This window comes from Ahaetulla prasina, chromosome 15 (genome assembly GCF_028640845.1).
Source record: "Ahaetulla prasina isolate Xishuangbanna chromosome 15, ASM2864084v1, whole genome shotgun sequence".
In the NCBI taxonomy this organism is placed as follows: Eukaryota; Metazoa; Chordata; class Lepidosauria; order Squamata; family Colubridae; genus Ahaetulla; species Ahaetulla prasina.
This window is the reverse complement of record NC_080553.1, coordinates 17,232,932-17,260,035: the sequence shown is the minus strand read 5'-3', so window position 1 is coordinate 17,260,035 and position 27,104 is coordinate 17,232,932. Positions and strand designations below refer to the sequence as shown.

The 27,104-nt window shown below is 46.7% G+C and overlaps 2 protein-coding genes across 4 annotated transcripts; one reads left to right on the top strand and one right to left on the bottom strand.

The window, feature by feature from the left end:
* Positions 1–9,486, bottom strand: RNF34 (ring finger protein 34). 2 transcript variants are annotated; one of them, XM_058158626.1, is made up of 6 exons: positions 9,342–9,486; positions 4,927–5,148; positions 3,386–3,778; positions 3,180–3,239; positions 2,429–2,630; positions 1–1,918 (listed from the first exon to the last, which is right to left on the bottom strand). In XM_058158626.1, exons 1-6 carry the CDS (start codon positions 9,345–9,347, stop codon positions 1,731–1,733), a joined length of 1,071 nt encoding a protein of 356 aa, XP_058014609.1. In that variant the 5' UTR covers positions 9,348–9,486; the 3' UTR covers positions 1–1,730. The 2 variants fall into 2 exon arrangements, with proteins under 2 accessions (XP_058014609.1, XP_058014610.1); XM_058158627.1 differs by lacking the exon at positions 3,180–3,239.
* A 2,618-nt stretch (positions 9,487–12,104) lies between these two features.
* Positions 12,105–27,104, top strand: ANAPC5 (anaphase promoting complex subunit 5). 2 transcript variants are annotated; one of them, XM_058158725.1, is made up of 17 exons: positions 12,105–12,385; positions 13,715–13,794; positions 14,446–14,555; positions 14,850–15,045; positions 15,480–15,546; positions 16,357–16,458; positions 16,887–17,077; positions 18,344–18,425; positions 19,408–19,497; positions 19,630–19,811; positions 20,754–20,889; positions 22,139–22,213; positions 22,672–22,793; positions 23,816–23,923; positions 25,348–25,495; positions 25,777–25,939; positions 26,725–27,104. In XM_058158725.1, the coding sequence occupies exons 1-17, from the start codon at positions 12,182–12,184 to the stop codon at positions 26,937–26,939; spliced, it is 2,271 nt and encodes a 756-aa protein (XP_058014708.1). In that variant the 5' UTR covers positions 12,105–12,181; the 3' UTR covers positions 26,940–27,104. The 2 variants fall into 2 exon arrangements, with proteins under 2 accessions (XP_058014708.1, XP_058014709.1); XM_058158726.1 differs by lacking the exon at positions 23,816–23,923.

Genomic DNA, 27,104 nt, shown 5'->3' with positions numbered 1-27,104 from the left:
GGCAGGGTGGAGTGGGGTGGAGGACGCCTTTCACTCATCTCAGCTATTTGGGGACCGCAAATCTCTTTTAAGAAACCATTGTAGAGCCACTGCAATGTGTTGCTAGGCAAGAAAGACCATGGCAGAACTGATAATCTTAGGAAACCCCCCCCCCCCCAAGCAGTAGGGTTAAATAAGCAAGATTGCAATTGGTTGCTCTTGGACCTGGTTTTACAAATAATAATAATCATCTCAGTGGCTTTCATTACCTGCTTCCTTCCTGAATGCCTTTATTTCTGTGGACTTTGGGAGTTTGAGGGCTGGCTGGGTGCAGGGGGGAGGGGCTACAGCAAAGGGGTAGACTACCGTAGACCCCCTCCCACATGGAGATCACTTCGCTTTGCCCTTTAGGAGCAAAAAGGAAGCAGAGCCCCGTTTGCTGGGCGCCACTGAACAGACCAATTTCTCCTGGAAGAGGTGGGGAGAAAGAGGGGCAGTTGGTGCGTGAGAAGTGAGGGGCTCTACCAGCTGGTGGGGGTGGAGAGGACAGTGGGAACAAGGGTGGGCTTATCTCTCAAGTCATCCAGAGCCCGACATGGAACTGGGATCAAGGACCTGAAGTTGCCAATCAGAGCAATGGCTCCGATGAATCCTAGCATGAAATTCATTGCTTGTGGTCAGATCCTGATGTCCAGGAGGCCCTGGGGGCCTCCCATCTACTATAGGCAGGCAGGCTGGCTGGATCTACTAGATCGGCCCACCCTCAGCAGCTGATGGAACCAGTTTCAGAAGAGGGTTGGAGCTGTCCGTTTGGTAGGCAGTCCATCCAAACTTTTCTCTATCAAGGCACCTATCCTATGGAGCACCACCACCCCCCACGACCTGGTTAGGGGGGGGGGTCCCAGGGAACTAGACATTCAACGTAGTTGTTACCATCTCGGCGTGGTTTGTATATTTTAAATTCATACAGTGCTTTTTAAAATATTTTTCAATGCCTGTGTTGCTTTAGGGATTGTTGCATGCAATGCAGCATCGCTTTTTGGTGACCCAGGAGGCCAGGTCAACGTGACAAATCCTGGTCAACGTTCTCAAGGTGAGAATGTAAATTCGACTTTTCCCGTTCTGAATCCAAGGACGTTTTAAGGGTGTCGGAACGGAGATACAAAGTGACTCACTGGCTCGCTCTCGCTCTTTCCCTGATGCAGACTGTAAAAGGCAGCTTTCAACTCTTTCCATTAAGGCTACTGTGGATCACCAGGTGGGCTGACACACTCTGGGTGATTGGCACAAGAACTGCTCTGCCAGCCCACCCACAAACGCCCCCCAGGGAAGACTCTGCTTCGTCCCGTTGCTCTCTGAAAAGGTTGAACTCGGCTCTCCTTCGTCTTTTCTCATTTTTTTGTGCTATTTTTCAGAAGAGAGCAATCGGAAGCATTGAATCTCCTCCTGCAAGCTCGACTCTTGAACTCGAGTCTTGCCGCAGGTTTTTTTTTTTGTGTGTGTGTGTGTGTGTATGTGTGTGTCTCGGAAAAATAAAAACCAAAAGGAAAAGCATTCCAGTTCACACATCTCTATCTTTAAGAGGCTTCTGACTTGCAAAGCAGAAATACAATCGGTCAAAGCTCCTAAGCTCCCGGTCGGGGATGCTATGAATTGATTGGAACGGAGGCTTTCCAGAGCCTCCCCCCACGTGGCCGTCTCGGGAGGAAATGTGCAGCGGGAAGCTTCCAGTGGGGACTGAGCCCAGCCGCTCAGGACTTGAAGACGTGAACGGCCCGGACGACGAACTGGCGGCAGATTGGACACTCACTCATGCGCTTGCCGCACTTGGTGCAGGCGACCATGTGGCCGCACTCCAGCAGCACGCAATCGATGACCGCGTCCATGCAGATCCGGCAGAGGTTATCGTCCTCGTCTGTCAGTGGAGGCTTTTCTCCTTCTGCCAAGGAGCAAACGGGCACAGTTACGAGGCGGTGGTGGCATAGGACGCATCGCGTTTACTGACCCGGTTTGTGTCAGTGGCCCTCAACCTACGGCAACTGGGGACAGGCTTCTCTCGCTAAGCAGTGGAGCGCGGGACATTCAAAGGGGCCGTAATAGCTCAGGCTGTAAGGAGCCTTTTATTAGAACACAATAGCCTGCAATTACTGCAGGTTCAAGCCCGGCCCAAGGTTGACTCAGCCTTCCATCCTTTATAAGGTAGGTAAAATGAGGACCCAGATTGTTGGGGGGGCAATAAGTTGACTTTGTAAATATACAAATAGAACGAGACTATTGCCTTACACACTGTAAACTGCCCTGAGTCTTCGGAGAAGGGCGGGATATAAATGTAAATAAAAATAAAAAAAATAAAAAATAAAAAGGCCTCGGAAGGGAAATGGAGAATGCCGCGCCTTCCCTCCCGCAAACGGAACATGCGTGGCGGAAATGAGAAAAGCGGGAAACTCACGCAGCCGATGATTCGTCTGGTTCTCCCTGTAGAGCCGGCTGACTTTTTCTACCAGTTCCCATTTTTCGCAACATCCCGAATAGTTGACAAAGTTACAAGCCAGGATTTCTTTCAGCTGCCGGACGGTCAGCCCTTCCACGTCATCCAGGCTGGAAATATCGGACAGCGAGGCCCTGGCACGCTTCCTGGACTGGCCCGGAGTCTGAAAAAAACAAACAGGTGTTTTCCATGGGCAAAGGAGTGAGAGGAGGCAACGAGCCCACAGGGCAATGGAAAGAAACCAAGCCACCAGGGATTCCCCTTCCTTCCCCCACCACCCAAACAGGGCATCTACCTTGTGGAGGGGATGCCACCCGGCAAGTGCACCCCGGCAAGTGCAACAGGCTGGCCACGATGACCATGCTGGCGCTTCCTGGCAACCCCCGTCCTCAAGGCCAGCTGTTGCCCAAGCCCAGTTGATTCAAAAGATCCATTGGAGGGGAGCGGATACCCAAGCAGGCACCCGATGATGTTTTGAAATATTGTTTGCTTTGCTTTAACACCAGGGGGTGTTGGCAACTTTGAAGACCTATGGACTTCAACTCCCAGAATTCCGGGCCAGGGAGTATTCCAGGCTGGCTGGAGAATTCTGGGAGTTGAAGTCCACAGGTCTTGAAAGTTCCCGAGGCTGCCTTAATACAGGACCAGAAAAGTGACAAGGAAGTCAGCCCTTTGGGGTGAAAGGTCATTAGCTGGTTGGTTGGTTCCTTACTTCTTGTGCTGCGTGGTCTTCCTCCGCCCCCAGATCTGCCGAAAGTCTTTCGCTTGGCCCCTAAATGCACAAGAAGAGTTAACTGCCAGCTCATCCTTTCCCTTTTTGGGTCATCTAGAAGTGGCAGCTCCCGTTCTCTATTGGCCCAACCGGGGGAGGCAGGCTCAGGGAAGATCACCCGCCCGCAGCCTTCTCCAGGAACCTACCTGGAGCTGCGTTTCATTGCCCGCGTTTTCCTGCCGGTTGGCGAGGTCTCCCTGGGAGGAGGACACCGATCCAGAGAGAGACACGTGCTGGGTGGACAAGCTGGATGCCTGCGACCGCGTGGAGTACAAACTGCTAGTGTCCGTCTCCTCCTCGGAGGCCAATCCGTGATGGCGGAGGATGAGGTCGACCAAGTCTTCCTTTTCCCGACAGGTATCCGTGGGGATGTTCCTGAGGAGCAGGTACTGGCGCAGGTCCTTGACTTTCAAGCGCATTAGCTGCGGCCGCTGGAAGGCCGTCTCCTGCAGCAACTGGCAGGTGCAGCACCGCCGGAGGTTCTCGTGCAAGACGGAGCACACCGAGCAGAAATCCTTCTTGCACTCGCAACACACGTGCTGGAGAAGAGGAGGAGTGGGGGGGGGCAGAAAGGGGGGGTTACACGCCTCGCAGTGCAGGAAGGAAAAAGGAAATGAGGAACAGTCTGTTTTATACAGGCCGTCCTCGAGTTACGACTGCTCTTGAGCCCAAAATTGATCTAAGTGAGATGCCCGTTAAGTGATTTTTGCCCCATTTTACCACCTTTTTAAAAAAATTTTATTTTTACATTTATATCCCGCCCTTCTCCGAAGACTCAGAGCGGCTTACAGTGTGTAAGGCAATAGTCTCATTCTATTTGTATATTTACAAAGTCAACTTATTGCCCCCCCCCAACAATCTGGGTCCTCATTTTACCTACCTTATAAAGGATGGAAGGCTGAGTCAACCTTGGGCCTGGTGGGACTAGAACCTGCAGTAATTGCAGGCAGCTGTGTTTTAATAACAGGCTTCTTACAGCCTGAGCCACCACGGCCCTTCCTGGCCACTGCGGTTAAGGGAACCACTCTGGCTTGTTAAGTGAATCGTAACACGGTTGTTAAGTGGCTCCTAAGCCACTTTTTTTCAGTGCCCTTGTAACTTTTGAGTGGTCGCTAAGTGAATTATTGTTAAGTCGAGGATTCCCTGTACTTGACCTGTATTTACAAAAACCGGTAAGGAAACGGGAAAGGTGCACAAGGAGGTTGGTTAAGCTCCCCTCAAACACAATACAACTCACGGTGAAGACAGAAAATCCCGAACCCAATAAATCATATTAACCAAACACCCAGTCCTATTGCACCAGTGTGAACAAGTTACATGTTGCGCCGGCCCTGCTGTCCATCATACTACTTAGTTATGATGTTATTACTCATTCAGGAGTCTTGACAACCCACGGAGAGAAACTGTTCTTTAGCCTGTTTGTGCGGCTGCCTATGCTTCTATATCTCCTTCCCGATGGTAGGAGGGTAAAGTAGCGATGACCAGGGAGTGAGTCATCCCTGAGAATTGTCCTCACTCTTCTAAGGCAGCAAGCCCTAAGTGAGGACACTTTCTATTGTGGAGTGGTTAACATTTTATTTTTTTTGCTGCCTTCCCATGTGATTGATTGGAGCCCGCACGCAGGGCAGGGTTGAACCCTGGAGATCCATCGGAAGCCTCCTGCCCTTCAAAGCTGTAAAACGCTCACCTTTTTCCTGAATACGGAGAAAGAAAGGCCACAAGATTTGCAGAGGGTAGGGTTCGCTCCTGTTGCCGCCGCCGAGGAATAGACAGTGAAGTCCGTGCTTGGCGCGAACCGAAAGGGGTTCGCTCCGCTTCCGAATCCGGGCTGCTGGCTGCGAACGGCTCCCGTCCCCATGACCTCATTCAGCAGCCCGCAGCAGGAAGCCCACATGGAGGTCGCCCCTGCCTGGAAGAGACCAGCAGAAGCCAAGTCAGCCTCTGCAGTCGGGACAGTCTTCTCAGGTTGAAGAAGCATGCAAAGACAAAGACACACACACACACATCTGTCTGTGGGACGCCCTGTAGGTAGCCTTATTAGGGTGAGAGTCACTCTTAACGCCTGAACCGACGGAGAAGGAAGACCCGCAACGGCACCCAATCAAGCGATCCGGATTCCTGCCCCTTCTCCATCAACAAATGAAGTTGCAGGATGCTCCCATTTCGCAGTAGGAATTTTGGAAGAGGCACTCGGTTCTCCGGTTATGGTGATCGCTCCAGGCGGTGAAAACTCCAGCAGTTTTCAGGTTCGGTTAAGGGGTGACGATGGCAAGACACACATTTTTTTCCCTACGACGGAGAAGGGCATCAGCAGCAGAAGTGGCTCTCCTGTACCTCTTTTCGTTAAGGGAGCACCATCTTCCCCACCTCAGTCCTCTGAGGCTCCAGGACCTCTGCTGCACCGGTCATGTTCTGTCCCAAATCATTTAAGCCAAAGTTGGAAAATAAAGGAGAGATTCCAAGGAGATTCGGAGCCAGCAACTGGGCACCACTGTTCCAATATTCCCCATCCAAGCAGGCTGGATGAGCTTCCGTGGAAGACTTTCCAGAAAGGAAGGGTGGCCTTTTCCAAAAACAACCGAAATCTCAGGATTTACGCCGAGGGAAAAGCGAAAACTGAGCCAGCAGGACAGTAACTGTAGACTTAACGGTCCCAGGACGCAGGTACCATCTGTTTCAGGGATCAGCCTGATGGATAATCAATCCAGCTTTAGATAATTGTTGATGCCAAAAGAGGCTAAAATCCCCACAACTAGGATTGCAGTTCACAAGCCTTGGCTTTGCTTCCTTGTTTTCTTTCTTTCTTTCTTTTTTTAAGCTTGTTTTTTTTGCTCCTTATCGTATTCCTCTTTATCATACATATTTTTATTCGGCTTGCTATATTATCAGCCGCCCACAGTTCTTCTGGAGTCGAACTGAATAAAGAAATTAATGAAATATAAGGTCACCCGAAGAGTCTTGCAAGAAACGCATCTTTCTCACGGGTCTTCGAGATGTTGTTGACTTTCAAGGAGTTTAATCAAAAATGTAAACAAACCCTTACATCTACATGCTATTTCCTTGGAGAAGAAAACACAGCAACCAAAACAAGAAGCATATTTTAATGGAGGGGGGGAAAAAACTTGTTCCCCTTTTCTTCCGAAGGAGATTCGAAATGTATCACTCCAAAAATCCTTACGCCCTGAACACATCATGTAAGAACTGCAACAAGAGTGCAAACTAGCTAGGATTACAATCTCCTTGCGTGCCTGGGGGGGTTGCGCTGACAATCCTTTCTATAATTCGTGCCCCAAACTAACCCTAAATCTTTGGGCTGTTGTCCTACAGGCTCGTTTTAGACAGCAAAGCGTCAACAGAACACCAAGTACAGAAAGACCAAGAACATGGAATTGGGCCAATTTTGACACAGCATATATGGCCGGAGAAGCTATCAAAGTGGCAAAAAGTCTGGGTCTTCCCCTTCAAAGGTGGGGGGTGGGGGGATTCCAACATTTCCCACCCTGGAAATGTTGGAATCAAGCAGGCACTTTTTTTTCCGGTGGAAGAGTTTTTCCAGCTAGTTTATTTTTCGTTTTTAATTGGCCCGTTTCTAGTCACATTCTTCTACTCAAGCATTCTGAACAAGAGAAGTCGCTGTAGTTCGGATGAGGACGAAAGCATTTTTGGGGAATTTAAGAATTCTGCCCTTATCATTTAGACCCCAAAGTCCTTCTCTCCTTCCTGTCTTTAGCTGGTTTCATTTTTCTCTCTTCAGCTCATGTTTCTCTCACAGCCACTCCTGAACCTCAAGATCACCACCAAGCAGCCAAATTCCTCTTCTCGGTTTCAGTTTTGCTGCTCCCAAAACTCCTTGGGAGAGCCTCCCTGTCTTTCAAGGATACTTATTAAACAAGCATACTGTCAGGCCTGGAAACCATACTAGACTTTAAGCCAAAGTTGCAGACTAAGACTGCATGGAATACCCAAGAATATACAAATCTAGGCTCAATCAATAACTGTGTATTATTTAAAAACCTCGACCTACATGAAGACAGCATGAAGGAAGCATCCAGCTAATCTCTATCGCCCAGAAGAATTTTTTAAATTATCTGTTTACTAGGAAGAAATCTATGTAGCATTCCAAGCAAATAATATTCTTTCGCCCTGGGCCTACCGCAGAGAAGACTCTGCTGCTTGTAAATAAGAATTCAAGATCTACGAATAGCAAGCAGGACCATCTCAGCCGCTGCTACCCTTTTCCTTGCAGGAAGTGACCCCTAGGAGCATTTTTTTCTCATTACAGAATCATACCCCTCCTTGTGTTACTCTTAGTCACACTCAATAAACTTAACCTTTTGTGACTACAGAAGTCCCAACTGCCTTTCTTCAGAAACAGACTTTTGGCGTTCAGCAGAATTTATTCTTATGCAAATGGCAGGATTGCAGCTAAAGAGCTATTTAATCAGATGAAAGAGTCCTTGTGCAGTAATTTATAGGTATATACGTCCCAGGTAAAAATGCAAAGCTAATATTTACCCAAGCATTTTTCTTTTTTTTGTCACAGACTTCAAACCGGCCACCCCAAGCAAGGGTTTGATAGGTCAAATTTCAGGGACCTTTAATTTATAACCCTGCGCTAAGCAGGGAGTCGGATTGGATGCCCTTTGTCATTCTCCTGCTATTGGTTAGACTGTAAGGTTTATCACCTGTGCTACAGTAAATATTCCAAAGGTCCATTCTACATTCTGGCTGATCACTGACGATAAAGAAAGACGAAATTGTAATGGTTCATCGCAGCTGATTCATGATATTTTTTGGTGGTGGTTATTTCCAAAAAACTGCACCCCAACGGCTGGGCTTTAACACTCTTGCTTTCCAATAAACAAATGGCATTCCTGCACATTTTCCTCCAAATGAACCCCCGGTGAAACCCAGGAGCCTTGTCACCCGAGGAGAGAAAATAGCACCCCAGTCATTACTGAGCAAGCACGTCTCCGAAAACACAGGTCTTCTGAAAGAAACTCAAGACAAAATTCCTGGAATAAGTGATCACAGGGGAAAAAAAAGTTTCACCTAATTTTCAGAGTGCCTTTTAACTTTTCTGCTAGGGATGGGAGAAGACGGCCATAAAGCAAATACATGTCGTGTCCCACCTAGTGAACAGTAGCTGGTGTAAGGTCTATGTGCAAATTCAGACACAGTCCCATTCTGAAGTTTTTGCAAGGTGGCCTCAGCACTTGGGAATGGCTCTTCCTCAATCCCTGGCAGTTTTTAACAACCTCTTTTAAGACCGCTGGGGAGATCTCCCTCGTCACGGCTTTTATTTTCCTTCTTTCCATCCTGTCCTTGTTTTCAATCTCCTTTTTCGCCTCCTCTCCTGCGCGGCGTGTCTTTGCTATTTGCACGGCTGCTTGCAAGAGCGCCCCGAGGCCGGTCCTGATGCCAAGCGGTGTCCCAGTGTGCACGGTGGTTGTGCGTTTGCTACGCAACCTCCAAACACACACACACACACTTCCTTCCAGCAGATCCATCGGAGGAGGGCTGTCGAAATTGCTGTTATTCAGAAAAAAAAAACCAACACCTTCCTGCAGCCGATGCCCCAAAACAACCCAAGACCAGGGCCGGAGAAAGTGGTGGTGGTTGTTGCTGCTGAGCCAGCTCCGGGTCCAGGAGGAATAAAACATTTCATCATCATCATTTTCATCATCATCATCATCATCACGACAACAATAACAATAATTCTCTGCACTTTTGAGCCTTCTGGGTCAGGATGGAAGTTTGTGGTCCTGTTTTGAAGCCCTGCTGGGATTTTTTTTTTTTTTTGGGCGGGGGGGGGGGGGAACCTGAAAGGGAAGACTGCTTTTTTTGGGGGGGGAGGGGGTCTCCCCAAAACCACCCTTGGGGAGCAGCAGGAGGAACCAATAACAACAACATTAATGAATAATAAATAAATAATAAATCACCATACAGAATAGTACCGGTTCATTATTGATGGGTTCAAAGCCCCGCCCCGGATGTTCAGACCCCCTTCATTCAGGGAACCCAGAAACCCCAGACCCAAATCCTGCCCCCGTGGGAACCCCGGCAGCGCCCCTCATTTAGCCCTCCCACGCGCTGGTTCACCTTCATGGCCGCGCCAAAGCCTCTTCCTGTCTTCGTCTGGACCGGGATAGGACCGGAAGTGGGGGGAAGGGGCTCCAACGGCTCAACCGTCTCCGGCTCGCGCCCCCGGCCCGCGCGTTCTCGCGCCACGGCCACTCGCCCTATTCCACGCATGCGCACAGACGGTTTTTTTTTTTCTTCTCTCCTCCCCTTAGATGTCCAAAGCAGGTAGGCGGGGCCAGCCGGGGGGGGGGCGGGGACCGGGAAAGAGGCCGTTGGCCGCCCCAACCCTCAAGCTTTCCGTCTTCCCATTGGCTGTCCCCGAGGGCCAATGACAGCGGCACAATCGGGCGGTTCCATTCTGTGGGAAATGGAGGGGGCGAGGGCGGGAGGAATTGGTGTCAATGGCAGAAGGGGTGAGATTATGAGGGCGTCCTTAGGAAAGGGGAGGGGGAAGAGTGACGTCACAGCATTTCAGAAAAGAATTGGGGGGGGGGCTTTTACATCAAATGTTGCATTTTGTTTTCCCGTCCGGGGTTCATGATTATAATGAAAACTCAGCATTTATTTGATTGAGGTGACTTTATCATACTAAATATGTCTTTTGGAAATATTTTGGAATAACGTTTACAATAGCAATAATTTAAAAAAAAAAGGTCTCTTTAAGTTTTGTTCATTTACTGGGTTCTTTTCCCTCCCCAGTTCCACTTTTTTTTTTCAGCTGCTCCCAAATTATAAATTATGAACTCATTAATAATATAAACTAGTCCTTAAAAGTTCCAGCCCTGCAAAGATATTTTAGAAACACAGCTGTTGTTTGGAAAACGGAAACTTGTCTCACGTCAGCTAAACTTTGTGCATGATCACTCAGAAAAGCAGTTTTTAGAATCACATTCATATGGTGAGAACTGAGCAGGAAGCTTTTCTGGTCAGGAGATTATGCTGGAGAAGTAAGCCATTCTTATCTGCTATTCTTATCATTAAGTCTTCTTAAATTTACACCAAGGTCATTAGCATAGCAATTGGTAATATACAGACCTTTGCTTAATTGTGGAATAAATGCTAATAAAACCAACTTTTAGTATTGAAATGTAACATTTATTGACATGCTGACTATGGAGGATGCTAGCAAGTATATGTATATGTATACAAATCAAGAAGAGGGCCGTGAAAATATTTGCAGATCCCTCACATCCAGGACATAAACTGTTTCAACTCCTACCCTCAAAACGACGCTATAGAGCACTGCACACCAGAACAACTAGACACAAGAACAGTTTTTCCCCGAAGGCCATCACTCTGCTAAACAAATAATTCCATCAACACTGTCAGACTATTTACTGAATCTGCACTACTATTAATCGTTTCATAGTTCTCATCACCAATCTCTTTCCACTTATGACTGTATGACTATAACTTGTTGCTGGCAATCCTTATGATTTATATTGATATATTGACCATCAATTGTGTTGTAAATGTTGTACCTTGATGAACGTATCTTTTCTTTTATGTACACTGAGAGCATATGCACCAAGACAAATTCCTTCTGTGTCCAATCACACTTGGCCAATAAAATTCTATTCTATTCTATTCTATATGTATATGTATACGTATATAAAGGTAAGTTCCCCTCCCACATATGTGTTAGTTCTCCCCAACTCTAGGGGGCAGTGCTCATCTCCGTTTCAAAGCCGAAGAGCCAGCACTGTCCAAAGATGTCTCCATGGTCATGTGGCCGGCATGACTAAACTCCAAAGGCACACAGTTACCTTCTCACCAAAGGTGGTCCCTATTTTCCTATTTGCATTTTTTACCTGCTTTCGAACTGCTAGGTTGGACAAGTAACGGGAGCTCACCCCATTACGTGGCACTAGGGATTCAAATAGCGGAACTGCCAATCTTTCAATCTTATATATATACACATCCTTGTTTCGTAAACCGAAAGCAAAAGATGAGCAATGGGAATGAAGAGTATCCCTTTATTTTTTCCGCAGTCTTGAAAAAGATTTTATGCTTAGCTTCCCAATTCCAACATAGGCCCAAAGATTCTTTTTTTTTTTCTCAGAAGCCGAGTCTACACAACCTAACTTGCTTGCTGAACTAAATCGTACACTTTGCACGATAAATGAATTAGAAACCAATGGGCAGGATTCACACCAAGCAGCCATTAAACCAATCCAAGCTTACACTGAGCAAGTGGAATATGGTGGGATATGGTGTGAGATTGATTAAAAAGTTTAACAGTCTTGTATGAACATATTGGAAAAAGATGCAAGGCTTTCATGTTCTCCAGTAGAGGACAATATTTTAGGTCAAAAAGAACTCTGGAATTCCTGGTGTCTCTTGAGTTTTGGTCGTTTGCTGGCAAACATTTCATTATTATATTAGATAGCACCCTCAATGTTGAGTATTTCAACAATATTTCACAAAGAGCTCCTCCGCTAGGGAGACCTACAAAAAAGAGAAATTAAAAACAAAACAAAACTAGATATGTGTAATCTAGAACACTGAAGCTTTTCCTCAGAAGTTCCACTTGTCTGGAATGGAATAGGGTCTCCTGCTTGTGGCAGGGGGCTGGACTAGAAGACCTCATCAGGTCCCTCCCAATTCTTCTTCTGCAATTTCCCCCTATTTCTTTTAAGCACAGCGGAACCCTCGGCACCGCGCCTTTTGTTTCCGCTCCAACCCTTGAACGTGACTCCCCCCCCAAAGCTTCGCTCTCATTGGCTCAGGCCCGGCCCTCGCGCGCTTCCTCCGGCGTCGGCGATTGGCTGCTCCGCGACTCAGCGGCGGTTGCCCGGGTGACGGCTGCGGGTGCGCCTCCGTATGCGGCCCCCCATCGCGGCACCGCGGACGGAGCCATGGCCAGCGTCCACGAGAGCCTCTACTTCAACCCCATGATGACCAACGGCGTGGTCCACGCCAACGTCTTCGGCATCAAGGACTGGGTCACCCCCTACAAGATGGCCCTGCTGGTGCTGATCCGGGAGCTGGGCCGGAGCGGGCCGCAACTCAGCCTGCTGGAAAGGCGGCGTCTCAACCGGCTGCTGCTGCCCCTCTTGCAGGTTGTGGGGGGCTGGAGGGGAGAAAGGGGAGCCCTTCATCCCTTTGGGGCTTTTTTCTTTCCTGGAGGAGGGGGCACCTTATTTGTTACATTTATTTGCCGCCTGTCCCAAAGGCGCTTTTTCAGGGACTTTCTTGGTTTTTTGGGGTTTTTTTTTTTTTGAAGACGTTTCGCTTCTCATCCAAGAAGCTTCTTCAGCTCTGACAGGATAGTGGGGAATGGAAGGATGTTATATTCCTTGCAGATAGCTGGTCATCTGCATATCCTTTTAGATAAGGTGACCAACTGGCTGGGAAGTGGCTCATCAGGCTAATGCAGCCTGTTATTAATTACACAGCTCCCTGCAGTTACAATTACTGCAGGCTCGAGTCCCACCAGGCCCAAGGTTGACTCAGCCTTCCATCCTTTATAAGGTAGGTAAAATGAGGACCCAGATTGTTGGGGGGGGCAATAAGTTGACTTTGTATATAATTATACAAATAGGTTGAGACTATTTGCCTTACACAATGTAAGCCGCCCTGAGTCTTCGGAGAAGGGCGGGATATAAATTCAAATTAAAAAAAAAACTTTTTTAACAATGAGAAGGAGGAAAACAAATAAATTGAAGAAAAAAAATACTGTAAATAAAAGAAACATATTCATTGCAACAATAATACAGAATTATATTATTATTATATAATTATAAGGGGTGTGAATAAGTGCACAAAAGTGCCTACCGTTTCTGTCCTATTGTTTCCTTTCAATGTATGTGCTTGTATATAATGTGACCAAAAAAAAAAAAAAGAATACACTATAATATATTTTATTTATTTATTTTGTCAAACACAACAATATATATAAAAGTATAAGCATGAAATAACCACACAAATTGAATACAACCAAAGGGAACATTAGGACAGGAACGGTAGGCACACTGGTGCTCTTATGCATGCCCCTTAATATGATAAATGCATAATAAAAACACTTGTAACAATCACATTTTATATTGTAATTATGCTTACATGTTTATTAATTATTATTTAAATGAGTGCTTTTCCATTGAATGAATATTTTTTGTCAATGTATCATCCTCTAATAATATATTGGAAATATCTGAACAAGAAATATAATTCGTATTGAATTTTACGGCAAGTGCTACAGTTAAATTTGCACAGATATTGAACTAAATTTTGGTTGTTTGAGTGGGCACATTAATCCAAAGTTTATTTTACGGTTCCATATGCGGTATGTATCCACCAATGGGATTAATTCAGGAAATTGTATTTTGTGAACTGTGAATGGATTGTGCGAACACAGCTATTCTAACTGTTAGTGTTACTTCTTTATTTAGGGTCCTGATATGACACTGTCTCGTTTGATCCAAGCTATTAATGAATGCTGCCCCGAAATAGCAAATTCTGTTCAAACAAGGTAAGTGTGATTTCCCCCTCGCTTTTTGCATATTCCAGTTTGTTTCAATGGTGTCCACTCTTGTTTGTTTACCAAGACTTGTTAGTGGAGTTAAATATGCTTTAAAAGCATTTTCTTTACAACCTATTCGGCCGAATAGGTTGTAAAAAAAAATGATTTTTGAAAGTACAAAAAAAAAGGCTCTAATGATCAGGCAGCTCAGGTGGGATCGTCAGAACCTTTTTTTTTAACTTTTTAAAAGCATTTTTTAAAAAGAAGCGGCAAGCGGGGAAGCTGGTGACGGGCATTGGGTGGGCATGGGCGGGGAGTGGGGGCAGGGATTTTTGCTACCGGTTCTCTGAACCACCCGCCACCATTGCTACCAGATCAGGTGATCTGGTCTGAACTGTGAGCATTTCACCCCTGCTTTGAAGGATGTAAGTTTAATAAATTTCTCCAGGTTTTAGGTACTTTCTCTTTTACAGGTTTGAAAATGTTTCTTTGGATGCAGAAGCTTCTTAATCCTTTTTTGGGGTGTTGGGAGGGTTGGTGCTACAATTTCAATTCTGATTTCAAAATACTTATTTATTAACATTCATCTTTTGGAGGAACTATAGCTCCTGTGCTTTGTATACAGAACATTGTAGCATCATCTGTTGGCCTCACTTACAGGATTAAGCTGATGGCAGAAGGTGAATTGAAAGATATGGAACAATTTTTCGATAATCTTTCAGACTCATTCAGTGGAACGGAACCAGAAGTTCACAAAACCAGTGTTGTAGGTAAAAACTCTTCGCTTACTTCACATCTTGAATCTTTGCTCACTCTTTGGTTAAAATCTAACTGCCTAGGCTGGTTTGCTTCAGTAAAAGAAATGCAGCTTAGTTTTTATGGATTTGCAAAATCTTTTTGACGCAAAGAAATTTTTTGCCATTTGTTCCGTTTGGGGAACTGCTCCGTGTTGTGGTGGAAATCGGTATTACAAAACTGGGAGAAAATGAGGAGGCTTGATTGTATCGCATTGTCGAGCTGGACGGGCCAAGTCCACAATAACAGCCTCCTCTTTGCCTCTGCAGGCTTGTTTCTGCGCCACATGATCCTGGCTTATAATAAGCTCTCATTCAGCCAAGTCTACAAGCTTTACACGGCTCTCCAGCAGTACTTCCAAAATGACGCGAAGAAAGGCAGGGGTGATGAGAGCGAAATGGAGCTGACACGTGGCGGAGAACCGGATGAGGAAATGGAGAAAGAAGAACTTGACGGACCATTCAGGTTATTATTTATTCATTTCTAAGAAATCCATATTCAGCCTCAATCTGTGAGGGCTCTGACCAGCTTATTAAACAATAAGACGACATTGGACATAATGTTGAAAACACAAAGAAAACCAACAACCATCGAATAAGCCAAAACACACACAAGGAGTTCTCCACGTCTTCCTCTGGATCAGAGGTCTTCAAACTTGGCAGCTTTAAGACTTGTGGACTTCAACTCCCAGCTGGCTGGAGAATTCTGGAAGTTGAAGTCTACAAGTCTTAAAGCTGCCAAGTTTGAAGACCTCTGCTCTAGTGTGACATCTGAGGCCTTCTGTTCTATTTTTGGGGGGTTTTTTTTGCCCTTTTTGAAACGAACTTCTGTCTTTGCTACTGTACTTTTGGGTCTTTTAATTTTCTGAAGAAATGTCCTGATGGCTTCTCTTTTTGAAGGGAGGAAGAGATATCTTGCAATGGGCCCCTCTCACAAAAGCAAGCAGAATACTTCCTCTCCCAACAGGTATGTTAATCAGTAAGCTCAAGGCAAGCTGAGCATTTTGGTCCATGCTACTTCCCATCACAGCATACTTCATATATGGGAAGGTGAACTGTGGATGTGGAAGAGATTCTGCAACTTGAGGACTAGAACCTGGCTATACCTGCAATTCCAAAGTAGTTGTTTTATTTAACAAATGTCCTATTATCTCCCTAAAAGAATATCTGATTGTGTAAGAAACGCATACAATATATAAGGACGGCTTCTCAGTCTTGGCAGCTTGAAGATTTGTGGACTTAAACTCCCAGAATCCCCCAGCCAGCATGACGTCCACACATCTCAAAGTTGCTACAGTTGCAGAACACCGATATGTGGAACACTTTTTTTAGCGGTGCTGGTTTAATTTATATTGTCCAGTAAATTTGCATCTCTTTAACAGAATGGGACACGGTGGCTCAGCGGCTAAGACGTTGAGCTTGTCGATCAAAAGGTCGGCAGTTCAGTGGTTCGAATCCCTAGTGCCGCGTAATGGGGTGAGCTCCCATAACTTGTCCCAGCTTCTGCCAACCTAGCAGTTCGAAAGCAGGTAAAAAATGCAAGTAGAAAAATAGGGACCACCTTTGGTGGGAAGGGAACAGCGTTCCATGCGCCTTTGGTGTTGAGTCATGCCGGCCACATGACCACGGAGACGTCTTCGGACACTGATGGCTCTTCGGCTTTGAAATGGAGATGAGCACCGCCCCCTAGAGTCAGGAATGACTAGCACACATGTGCGAGGGGAACCTTTACCTTTAACAGAAACGCAAGATTTATTTTTTTGAAATGTCATTCTAGGCGTCTCTGTTGAAAAATGATGAGACCAAAGCACTTTCTCCAGCATCTTTACAAAAGGAGTTGAACAACTTGTTAAAATTTAACCCGGATTTTGCTGAAGCGGTAAGTTAGATTAACTTGTTTTCTTAGGTCCCACCTTATCGGGTGTATCCCATTGCATTGGGCTAAGCAACATGAATGCCAGGCAGGCAAGGCAGACTCAAAAGCTGCCAACTGGTTGAATTGGTGTTCTGATCCGTGCAGTCCTCGATTTAGAACCACAACTGGGCCCAGAACATCTGTTGTTAAGTGAGATGGTCATTAAATGAGTCGTGCCAAATTTTACGGCCGTTTTTTGCTGCGGTCAACTTGCATTATGTTTCAATCCTGCCATGGTTTGTAAACCGTAGTCTGTGACTACGTATGTCGTGTGGGAACCCACCCTACTATCCCGTCCTCTTGTGATTTAAGAACTCCGTTATTTAGCGCAAAGCCAGCATCCTCATCTATGGCTCTGGCCGTTTACACAAACCTGGTTTGTTTCTATCTAGCATTACCTGAGCTACTTAAACAGCCTGCGAGTCCAAGACGTCTTCAGCTCGACACACAGCCTCCTTCACTACTTCGACCGCTTGATTCTCACCGGGGCAGAAAGCAAAAGCAACGGGGACGATGGTTATGGGCGAAGCCTCAGATACGCTGCTCTTAATTTGGCTGCGCTGCACTGCCGCTTCGGTCACTAGTGAGTCGTTTTTAATTTACTTTCAGAAGCAGGCAGCGAACCGTGTGACCTTTCCTGCCTCCTTGGTTTTCCTATCTTCTCAGCCGTGGGTTGGGATTTGGGTCAAATATATCTAATAAACCCTAACAAAAAACAAAACAAAAAAAAACAACAGCACCAATATAAAGGTAAAATGTTCTTTCTTTTGTCCTCCAAAGAAATTTGAAAATTTCTCCATCTCCCCTAAAAAAGCTAGGCTGAGTTGCCAGCCTGTAACGACTCCTTAGTGGCTGGTTCTATATTATATTTGTAATAACATATTACAAATACGTTATTTGTGTTGTTATACGAACACAATTGAGCCCCACATTTTTCTTGCAAAGCGAGACATTTGCGAAGCAAGTTTTGTTTGTTTGTTTGTTTGTTTTACATTTATATCCCGCCCTTCTCCGAAGACTCAGGGCGGCTTACAGTGTGTAAGGCAATAGTCTCATTCTATTTGTATATTTACAAAGTCAACTTATTGCCCCCCCAACAATCTGGCTCCTCATTTTACCTACCTTATAAAGGATGGAAGGCTGAGTCAACCTTGGACCTGGTGGGACTAGAACTTGCAGTAATTGCAGGCAGCTGTGTTTTAATAACATACAGCCTGAGCCACACCGCGGCCCTTTTGCCCCGTTCTATGACCTTTCTTGCCACAGTTGTTGTTTCTTTTTTTGCATTTATATCCCTCCCTTCTCCGAAGACTCAGGGCGGCTTACACTATGTCAAGCAATAGTCTTCATCCATTTGTATATTATATACAAAGTCAACTTTTATTGCCCCCAACAATCTGGGTCCTCATTTTACCTACCTTATAAAGGATGGAAGGCTGAGTCAACCTTGGGCCTGGTGGGGCTTGAACCTGCAGTAATTGCAAGCAGCTGCTGTTAATAACAGACTGTCTTACCAGTCTGAGCCACAGAGGCCCTCTGTTAAGTGAATCACTGCAGATGTTAAACGAATCTGGCTTCCCCCATTGACTTCGGTTGTTGCGAGATTGCAAAAGGGGATCACGTGATCCCAGGACTCTGCAACTGTCATAAATATGAGCCACTTGCCACATGTCTGAAATTTGATCATGTGACCAATGTGTAGTGGTCAGCGCGAAAAATGGTCATAAGTCCCTTTTTCAATGAACGGTCACTAAATGAACTGTTGTAGGTGAAGGACTATCTTTACATTCTTAAGGGTCTACATATTATTAGAGCCTTAACCACGGCCGTCTTTCCTCTTTGATTGCAGCCACCAGGCTGAGATGGCCTTGCAGGAAGCCATCCGGATTGCCCAGGAATCTAACGATCACGTCTGCCTCCAGCATTGCTTGGTAAGGCTTCGTAGCAGAAGATCTAAGATCCTCCTTACCCCCGTTCTGTTCCAGCTCTTTGAGTCTAGATGGCAGCTGCCGTGAATCTGAGGGGATCCCATAGGCCAAACACCGCATGTCTGACCAGTTTGGATCTAGCTTTGAAAAGGAAAGAAAAGAAAAATTGGCCGCTTGAGCTTCCTTTCATGGAATCGTTTCTTTTTTTAGTGATAGCAAGTCGGGTAGCATGCAAAGATGCGTCTCCGGGCTCTGAAATTCCTAATACTGAGGTGTCCACGGAGACTAGACCTCTGAGTGAAATGTTGTGGTCCGCCAGCAGCCTGCGGAGCTGGTAACGGAGTCAGACAGCAATGAGGCTGAGGAAGAACATGGGTCAGTCCTGGAGGCTGGGGAAAGCTCTGCATCGGAGGCAGAGGTGGGGCCAGGGCCATCGGGGAGTGATGTGCGGACTCCGGAGCCTCCAGAGGCTGACAGTAGTGAGGCAGAGGAACAGGAGGAGCCTGTTCCTAATGCACGCATGAGAAGAGCTGCCAGAAGGCAAGAGCAGCTCAAGCAAAGAGGACAACTCGGGAGTAGGGCCAAGAGATGATTGGCCCCTCCCATAAGGCTTAAAAGACCAGCAAAGGCGTTATGGGCTCTTTGTAGGAAAGCAATGTTGATAGCCTTGCTCCTTGCCTTGCTGCATTTATTTCTTGTCGGCATCTTCTGCTTTTGAACTTTTGCCAAGAAAGGCCTTTGGCAGTTTGCCTAATTAGAGCAAGGTTGGTGATAAGACTGAAGAATTGTGTTATGGAGAATTTGCTTTGATTTAGTTTGGACGATGCTGAGAATGAGTTTAACTCTCAGCTGTTCTAATAAAGTCTGTTTGTTTTTGAACCGATTGTGTCTACTACTACCTCCTCGGGCCTGGGTCACAACATGAAGGGACTTCTCAGTTCTCTGTAACAATCCTCTGTCTCCTGTCGCCTTTTTTTTTTGACAGAGTTGGCTGCACATCCTAGAACAGAAAAGATCGGATAGCTGCATACTTCTAGAGCATTCTGTGAAGAAAGCTGTATATTTTGGATTACCAGTACGTGTCAATCCCTTGGTCAATTTCCTTTTTTCACTTGGTCAATTTCTTTTCTTTTTCAAGTTGCTTTTTTCCCCCGATTGGGTTGCAACCGCTTCCTCTTTTAAAACCCCTTCTCTCCTCCTTTACTAGTATTTAGCCTCTCTGGGGATCCAGTCTTTGGTCCAGCAGAGAGCTTTGGCAGGAAAGACGGCCAACAAGCTAATGGATGCGTTGAAAGACTCCGACCTCTTACACTGGAAACACAGCTTGTCTGAACTGATCGATATTAGCATCGCCCAGAAGACAGCCATTTGGAGGCTGTACGGACGCAGGTACGTCCAGCGTCGAGCAGAGTGGAAGTTCTGAGTCGGCGTTAGGGATTCTTTGGAAGCTCAGGAAACCTTCCAGTCTGAAACTGTCAGGAAGCCGCAGTTGGGATTATTTAATTAGATTCCTCTGAAATTATTTAATTAAAATTATTTAATTAAATTTAATTAAAATTATTTAATTAGATTCCTCTGAGCCTCCAGAGGCTGATAGTAGTGAGGCAGAGGAACAGGAGGAGCCTGTTCCTAATGCACACGTGAGAAGAGCTGCCAGAAGGCAAAAGCAGCACAAGCAAAAGGGACGACTCGGGAGTAAGGCCAGGAGATGATTGGCCCCTCCCATAAGGCTTAAAAGAGCAGCAATGAGCCTTTGCGTTCTTTGTGGAAAAGCAACCTTGATTCCATTGCTTCTTGTCAGTGAACTTTGTGGGTTTTTTGCCAAGAAAAGCCTTTGGCAGGTTGCCAAAGACATCAAAGGTTGGTGATAAGGCCAGGACTGTTTATGAAGAATTTGTTTTGGACTAAGCTGAGAATGGATTAATTCTCAGATTGTCTAATAAAATAAGTTTGTTCAGGACTGAATTGTGTTTGATAATCTCTACTTGGGCCTCGGTCACAACACTGAGGCTGGCCCTGACTCCCACGCCACCTCCTCCTCCTCCTCTGATTTCGTCTGCTGGAGGGGCCGGGCGCCCAACAGGCCACAACATTTAACTTAGCAATTCCCAGGAACTGAATAACGACCTGGCGCACCTGCACATGAGGAAAAAAGTATAGAATACATTGTACTGATTTCCATAATGGCCACGGCGGAATTAATCTCTCTCTCTCTCTCTCTCTTTTAAGATACTGAGAGCCTGTTCAGAATGGAATAAAAGGAACGGGCCAAATGCCAAGGCTGTTATTCTCTGCCCATCTAGTTTTCTCTCTCTCTCTCTTTCTCCCTAGCACAATGGCGCTTCAGCAGGCCCAGATGCTCTTGAGCATGAACAGCTTGGAGGCTGTGAACGTGGGCGTCCAGCAAAACAACACCGAGTCCTTTGCCGTAGTGCTGTGCCATTTGGCTGAGCTGCACGCGGAGCAGGTGGGTGGCGCGTTGCTGTGTGCCGAGATTCCTCGCGGTCATCTCGTCAGATCCTTGCGGATAGTCCTGGCACGTGCCCTCCTAAACGCTGAAGAAGAGAGCCGGGTTTTCGGGGAATTGCCCTGAGTGCCATCCCATCTATTTCATCCGGATACATCCCTGCTCTCATTGCTTCACTCACCGCTCAGTCACCATAGAGGGATGTTTTTCAACCTTGGCTACTTTGAAGACGCGCGGACTTCAATTCCCAGAATTCCCCAACCAGCATGTCTGCAGGCCTTTGTACCATTTGGAGAATCTGTTGAATTGAATTGAATTTTTTTTTTTAATTGGCCAAGTGTGATTGGACACACAAGGAATTTGTCTTGGTGCATACACTCTCAGTGTGCATAAAAGAAAAGATACATTCATCAAGAATCATAAGGCACAACACTTAATGACAGTCATAGGGTACAAATAAGCAATCAGGAAACAATATCAATATAAATCGTAAGGATACAAGCAACAAACAGTCATACAGTCATAAGTGGAAGGAGATGGGTGATAGGAACGATGAGAAGATTAATAGTAGTGCAGACTTAGTAAATAGTTTGACAGTGTTGAGGGAATTATTTGTTTAGCAGAGTGATGGTGTTCGGGAAAAAACTGTCCTTGTGTCTAGTTGTTCTGGTGTGCAGTGCTCTGTAGCGTTGTTTTGAGGGTAGGAGTTGAAACAGTTTATGTCCAGGATGTGAGGGGTCTGTAGATATTTTCACAGCCCTGTTTTTGACTCATGCAGTATACAGGTCCTCAATGGAAGGCAGGTTGGTAGCTATTGTTTTCTCTGCAGTTCTAATGATCCTCTGAAGTCTCTGTCTGTCTTGTTGGACTGCAGAACCAAACCAGACAGTTATAGAGGTGCAGATGACAGACTCAATCATTCCTCTGTTTCAGTGACACTTCAGCATCTCACCTAAGTGATCCACGGTGCCCTAAAACAGAGGAAATATCTTACCAAAGCACGAGACTTTTGAAAGTATTTAAAAAAGCTTTGTTAAATGCATCTGATCCTATATTAATTTTTCCCCCCAGGAAGTATATTATGGTAAGCTACCTAGAGTCACCCAAAAGTGAGATGGGTGCCCGTGTAAACTGAATGAATGGAATAAATAAAAACACTCCTTCGCATTGTATATTTTTTGTTCTCTTTAGTCTCTTAGCTTGGACATAATTTCTACTCTTCTTTCCAATCTCACTTTTTATAAATCAGGGTTATTTCACCGCAGCTTCCGAGATCCTGAAGCACCTTAAAGAGAGATTTCCCACCAACAGTCAGCATGCTCAGGTGAGCTTCTGCAGTAAACCCGGAGAGGGGAACGCTTTCTGACTTCGATTTAGTTATGCGTTCGCTTACGAAATCCTTTGAGTTGAATTATTAACATTGCGCTCGCTGGCTGTTTGTTTCCAGAAGCACTTCTAAATAAGGCCAGATCTGGATTTTGTCGGACAAAAAATAATGTTAAAGTGAGCTACAAAGACATCGAAAAGATTTGAGTCTAAACCCAAACGATATTAATGCATGAACCGGACTAACGTAGCCTGCAACTTTCTGGATGTGTTGGGATTGCAAACCCCATAATCCTTGAGGCAATCGAAACTGAGGATGATGGAAGTCCCAACGCATCCGGGATGCTGCACAAATTGAGACAAACTGGAGAGACAACCATACGTGTGGGGCGCGCGAACGTCACAAAGGCGTAAAAATCCAGTTCTTTCTAAATCTTGCCCAATCCTCTTGCGCAGCTGTGGATGCTGTTTGATCAGAAAATCCAGTTCGATCGAGCCATGAACGATGGCCGCTACCACGTCGCCGACTCGCTGGTGGCTGGGATCACCGCCCTGAACACCTGCGAGGGGGTTTACAGGTGAGAGATCACCAAATGGCAGAAATGTTTGTGTTGCTTTTGAGTTGTACAGGTGAGCCGGGTCCCCAGCACCTGAAATGCAGTCACGTGATCACCGGGGGGGGCAGGCAGCTTTTTAGGATGGCTGGAAGTGCTTGACAGTCCATAAAGTAACTTTTACAGGGCCGTCATCACTCTGAATGGTCGTTAAATAAATCGTAAGTAAAGAACTGTGTGGAAAGCCATATCAATTTCTCACTCACCCATGCATTGATTTTTCTCCCGGGGTGGGGTGGGTGGGCTGGGGTTCATTAAACACCTAGAATCTTGGTCCTGCTACGAACAAAATAGTGTTTTATTTTGTTTGTTAAATTTTTTCATCTACTATTTCACCGAGGGGCTACCCTGGGCGGTTTGCAACAATAAAACGGGGGAAACAATGAGAAAAAATGTAGAATTAACAAATAGCAAAGGAAGAAATCAATATAAATAAACAAAGGTACATTGGCTGGGTGGTTAATACTTTGGCAAAGCTGCAGAGGCCACGAAGCCTCTGCAGCTTCGCCAAAGTCCTGTCAGAGTTCTCAGGGCAGGCAGGAATCCAAGGTGTGACTTCAGCAACCAGATGAGACTTTGCCTGACTCAAGGAATGCCAGAAAGCAGATCCTTTATATAGGCCATGGGATGTGGCTCCATGACTCAGCACTTATCCAGGCCTGCCCCTCCTTTCCTTTTGCTGACGTCGCCTCTCCATTCTCCGGAAGCGGGGATCTCTCCACCCTTTGTCTGCCTGCCCAGCTGCCGGCAATTCTAGCTCATGACTGGCTTCATGCTCATCATGCTCACACGCTGTGGGGGTGAGGTTTATTTGCTCAGTCTGTCCGAGCATGGTGCCAGGACTGGGGGCTGGAGGCATGCCAGCCCATTCGTCTGCACTATCAGTCTCTGGCTGAGATAGCAGGAGATGGGCGGGGCCCGGCTGCGGAGAGGGGGGCGGGCGAGGCACAACAATACCTTTTCTGCACCTGGATTTGGTCTTTCAGGAAAGCGACTTTGCTTAAAGCCCAGAATCAGATGTCCAAGGCCCACAAACTCCTAGAAAAACTCTTGATCTACTGCCATAAAACCAAAAACACCGAGATGGTCATCAGGTAAGAGACATGGTTTCTCACCAAAAGTGGCCCACGGTTTGGGTGGCCTTTCTAGGCTCTACCTGTGCTCTCTTCAGCCCCTGAGAGTACATGGGAGTCCTCAACGTACGACCACAGTGGAGCCCAAAGTTTCTTTTCCTTGGTTAACGGGACCCATTTTACGATCATTCTTGCCACAGCCGTTAAGTGAATCGCCGCCCCCGTTAAGTTAGCAACCCAGTTGTTCAGTGAATCCGGCTAGCCCATTGACTTGGCTTGTCGGGAGGTCGCAAAAGGGGATCCCGTGACCTTGGGCTCACTGCAAACCGCCATAAGTACGAGTCGATTGCCAGGCGTCTGCCTTTTGATCCCATAACCACGGGAACGCTGCAATGGTTCATAAGTGTGAAAAACAAATCACAAGTCACTTTTTTTTCTAGTGCCGTCGTAACTTTGGACGGTCGCTAAACAAACTGTCCTAAATTGAGGACTACCTGTTCAGGAGACAGAGAAATCTGCAGGAGGCTGGTGTTTATTCCTGTGTGCTAATAATGTTAAAAACTTTGCCTAAATCATTGCCCAAAGCAGGAGAAGTCTGCTTCAGACTTGTTCTGTCCTCCTTCGCCTCCGTCCGAGTAATGGCTTAATTAGCCGGCACCATCAGCTCTGGCAGCAGAATAGTGAGCGTCTGCCAAGTGTCTCTGTTATCTCCCTCGACACCGATGAGTCACCCAGGAACAAACTTCAGCTCTTAGTTAATCAATTGATTTGCTCTGGCTGCCTTTATATCCCGTGGGGTGTGACTCCATGACTCAGCACTTCCTAGGCCTGCCCCACGCCTGCTTCTGTTGTTCCCGCCTCTGCTGCCTACGAAACCTAGGGTCCAGCCAGGCCTGAGTGCCATCAGCTGGGTCTCGAGGTGTGGCCTGGGGTGGGGAGAAGAGTCGGGATGGAGACCTCGTTATCTCTTCCACCTGGCCTGCCTCTGGCTCCTGGAGCTGAGCCAGGGAAGCCGATGCTCCCAGGGTAAGTCTTGACGGCCCTTCCCCCTCACTTTCCAAGTCACTTTCTGGCAGGAGGCCCGGCTTGGAGGGTGCAGACACAACAAGACTTTAACGGTTTGAAAGCATCCTTGGCATTTTTTTGGGGTCCTCCCTCTCCACTTCGGGTTCCGTTCCAGGTGTGATCAAACACAAAAGGATGTGCTTGCTTACTCCTTTGTTCATAGCTCGTAGTTGTAAGGCCGCCCGGCTGCAAACAACACAGGGTGGCCAACCACAATCAAACCAAGTGCGAAAAGACTCCAGAAACGCACAGGGGTTCATGCGAACCTCCAGAGACGGTGCTTAAAAGCGTCTTGAGAATGTAAGATCGAGAGAACTCCTGAGAGAGTTATGTTTTCCTAGGCCCTCTTAATCCCTCGTTTCTCTTTCTTTTGGGTTTAGCGTCCTGCTCTCCATCGCCGAGCTGTATTGGCAGTCTCTGTGCCACACTATCGCTTTGCCCATCCTGCTGCAGGCCCTGGCCCTGGCGAGGGAATACCGCCTGCAGTACTTGGCTTCGGAAACCATCCTCAATTTGGCTTTTGCCCAGGTGCCAAGTCTGCTCCTTCTTGCGTTTCTCTTGTCTGCTGGAAGGGGACGGGACCCTTTCTGCAAAACTGGCAGCCCCCCCAGATATATCCCAAATAGAGGGGTTTAAGCTGCTCTCTGAGCTTGCTCGTTTTCTTGCAGGTGTTTCACGACCCAACTAGGTAACATCATCAGAACTAGAAGGGAGAAGGGTTTGGAGAGGGAGGAGGACTATAGAGTCGGCTAAGCAAGAGGTAGAAGTCAGGAAGTGACCGTTGCCCTTGTGTTTTCCTTCTTTCCCAGCTGATCCTGGGGATTCCCGAGCAAGCCCTCAGCATTCTGCACATGGCCATAGAGCCCATTCTGGCCCACGGGGCCGTGCTGGACAAAGGAACTGCGATGTTTTTGGTGGCCAAGTGCCAGGTTGCTTCCGCGGCCTCTTATGACCCCGCCAAGAAGGCAGAAGGTAGCTCTCCACACCGTAGACGTCCTTGGAAGATCTCGGGGCAACATCGCGGTTGCTTTTCGACAAAACTGGCAGATTTAAATGGGCGTTTCTGCCAGCTGGGCTCCCTTGCCTGGGGATTCAGAAAAAGCAAATATGAGTAGCCGTTGGTAGCCCCTCCCTGAATTTCCCTGTTCTCCCCCCTTTTGTGCATTTGGGCTGCCTGGAGTAATCCCTGCAGATTTCTTCAGGGTTGCCATTGCCTCCTTCTTAGGGCTAAGAGGGAGGGACTGGCTCAATTCTCCCAGCTGTCTTTCGTGCCGAGCGTGGGACTGTAGCAACAACCTCCCAGTTTCTTAAGTTTGGTGCTTTTAACCACCACACCAGACTGGCTGCGTTGTGCAGTGTAACCGCTACACAGTTTGGCTGCTGGGTGGGCATTGTTGAAATACCCATTTTGAAAAGGGGACGGATCTAGTTGAAAACCTCTTGACTTTTCTTTCTCTCTCCCTCTCTCTCTTTTCTCTCCTCTCCCTCCTCTCCCCTCTCCCTTCATTCCTTCCTTCTTTCCTGTCTGTCTGTCTTTCTTTCTTTCTCTCTTTCTGTTTGTCTTTCTTTCTCTTTCTGTTTCTTTCTTTTCTTTCTTTTTCTTTCTGTTTGTCTTTCTTTTCTTTCTTTCTCTCTTTCTGTTTGTCTTTCTTTTATTTCTTTCTTTCTCTCTCTCTGTTTGCCTTTCTTTTTTCTTTCTTTCTTTCTTTTCTTTCTTTCTATCTGTTTGTCTTCCTTCCTTCCTTCCTCTCTCGCAGCCCTGGAAGCAGCTATCCTAAACTTGAACGAAGCCAAAACCTATTTTGCAAAAGTGGATTGCAAAGAACAGCTGCGGGACGTCCTGTATCTGCAAGCCAGGCTCTTCCACAGCCTGGGTAAGACCCAAGAGAGAAACCAGTGCGCCATGCTCTTTCGGCAGCTTCACCTGGAATTCCCCGCCCGGGGGGTCCCCCTGATCAGTACCTTTAAATGAGGCCTCTGAGGGAAGGCCAGCGGAGCCACTAAAACGGAACGAGATCCGTAGACCGTCCCTCTGCGGTTCTTCCTCCCCTCTCACCCCGTGCCGTGTTCTGTTTTTGGAAATGCCAATAAATTGGTCTGTGGGCGGTGCCCAGAGGACTGCCTGTGTTCAGATGCC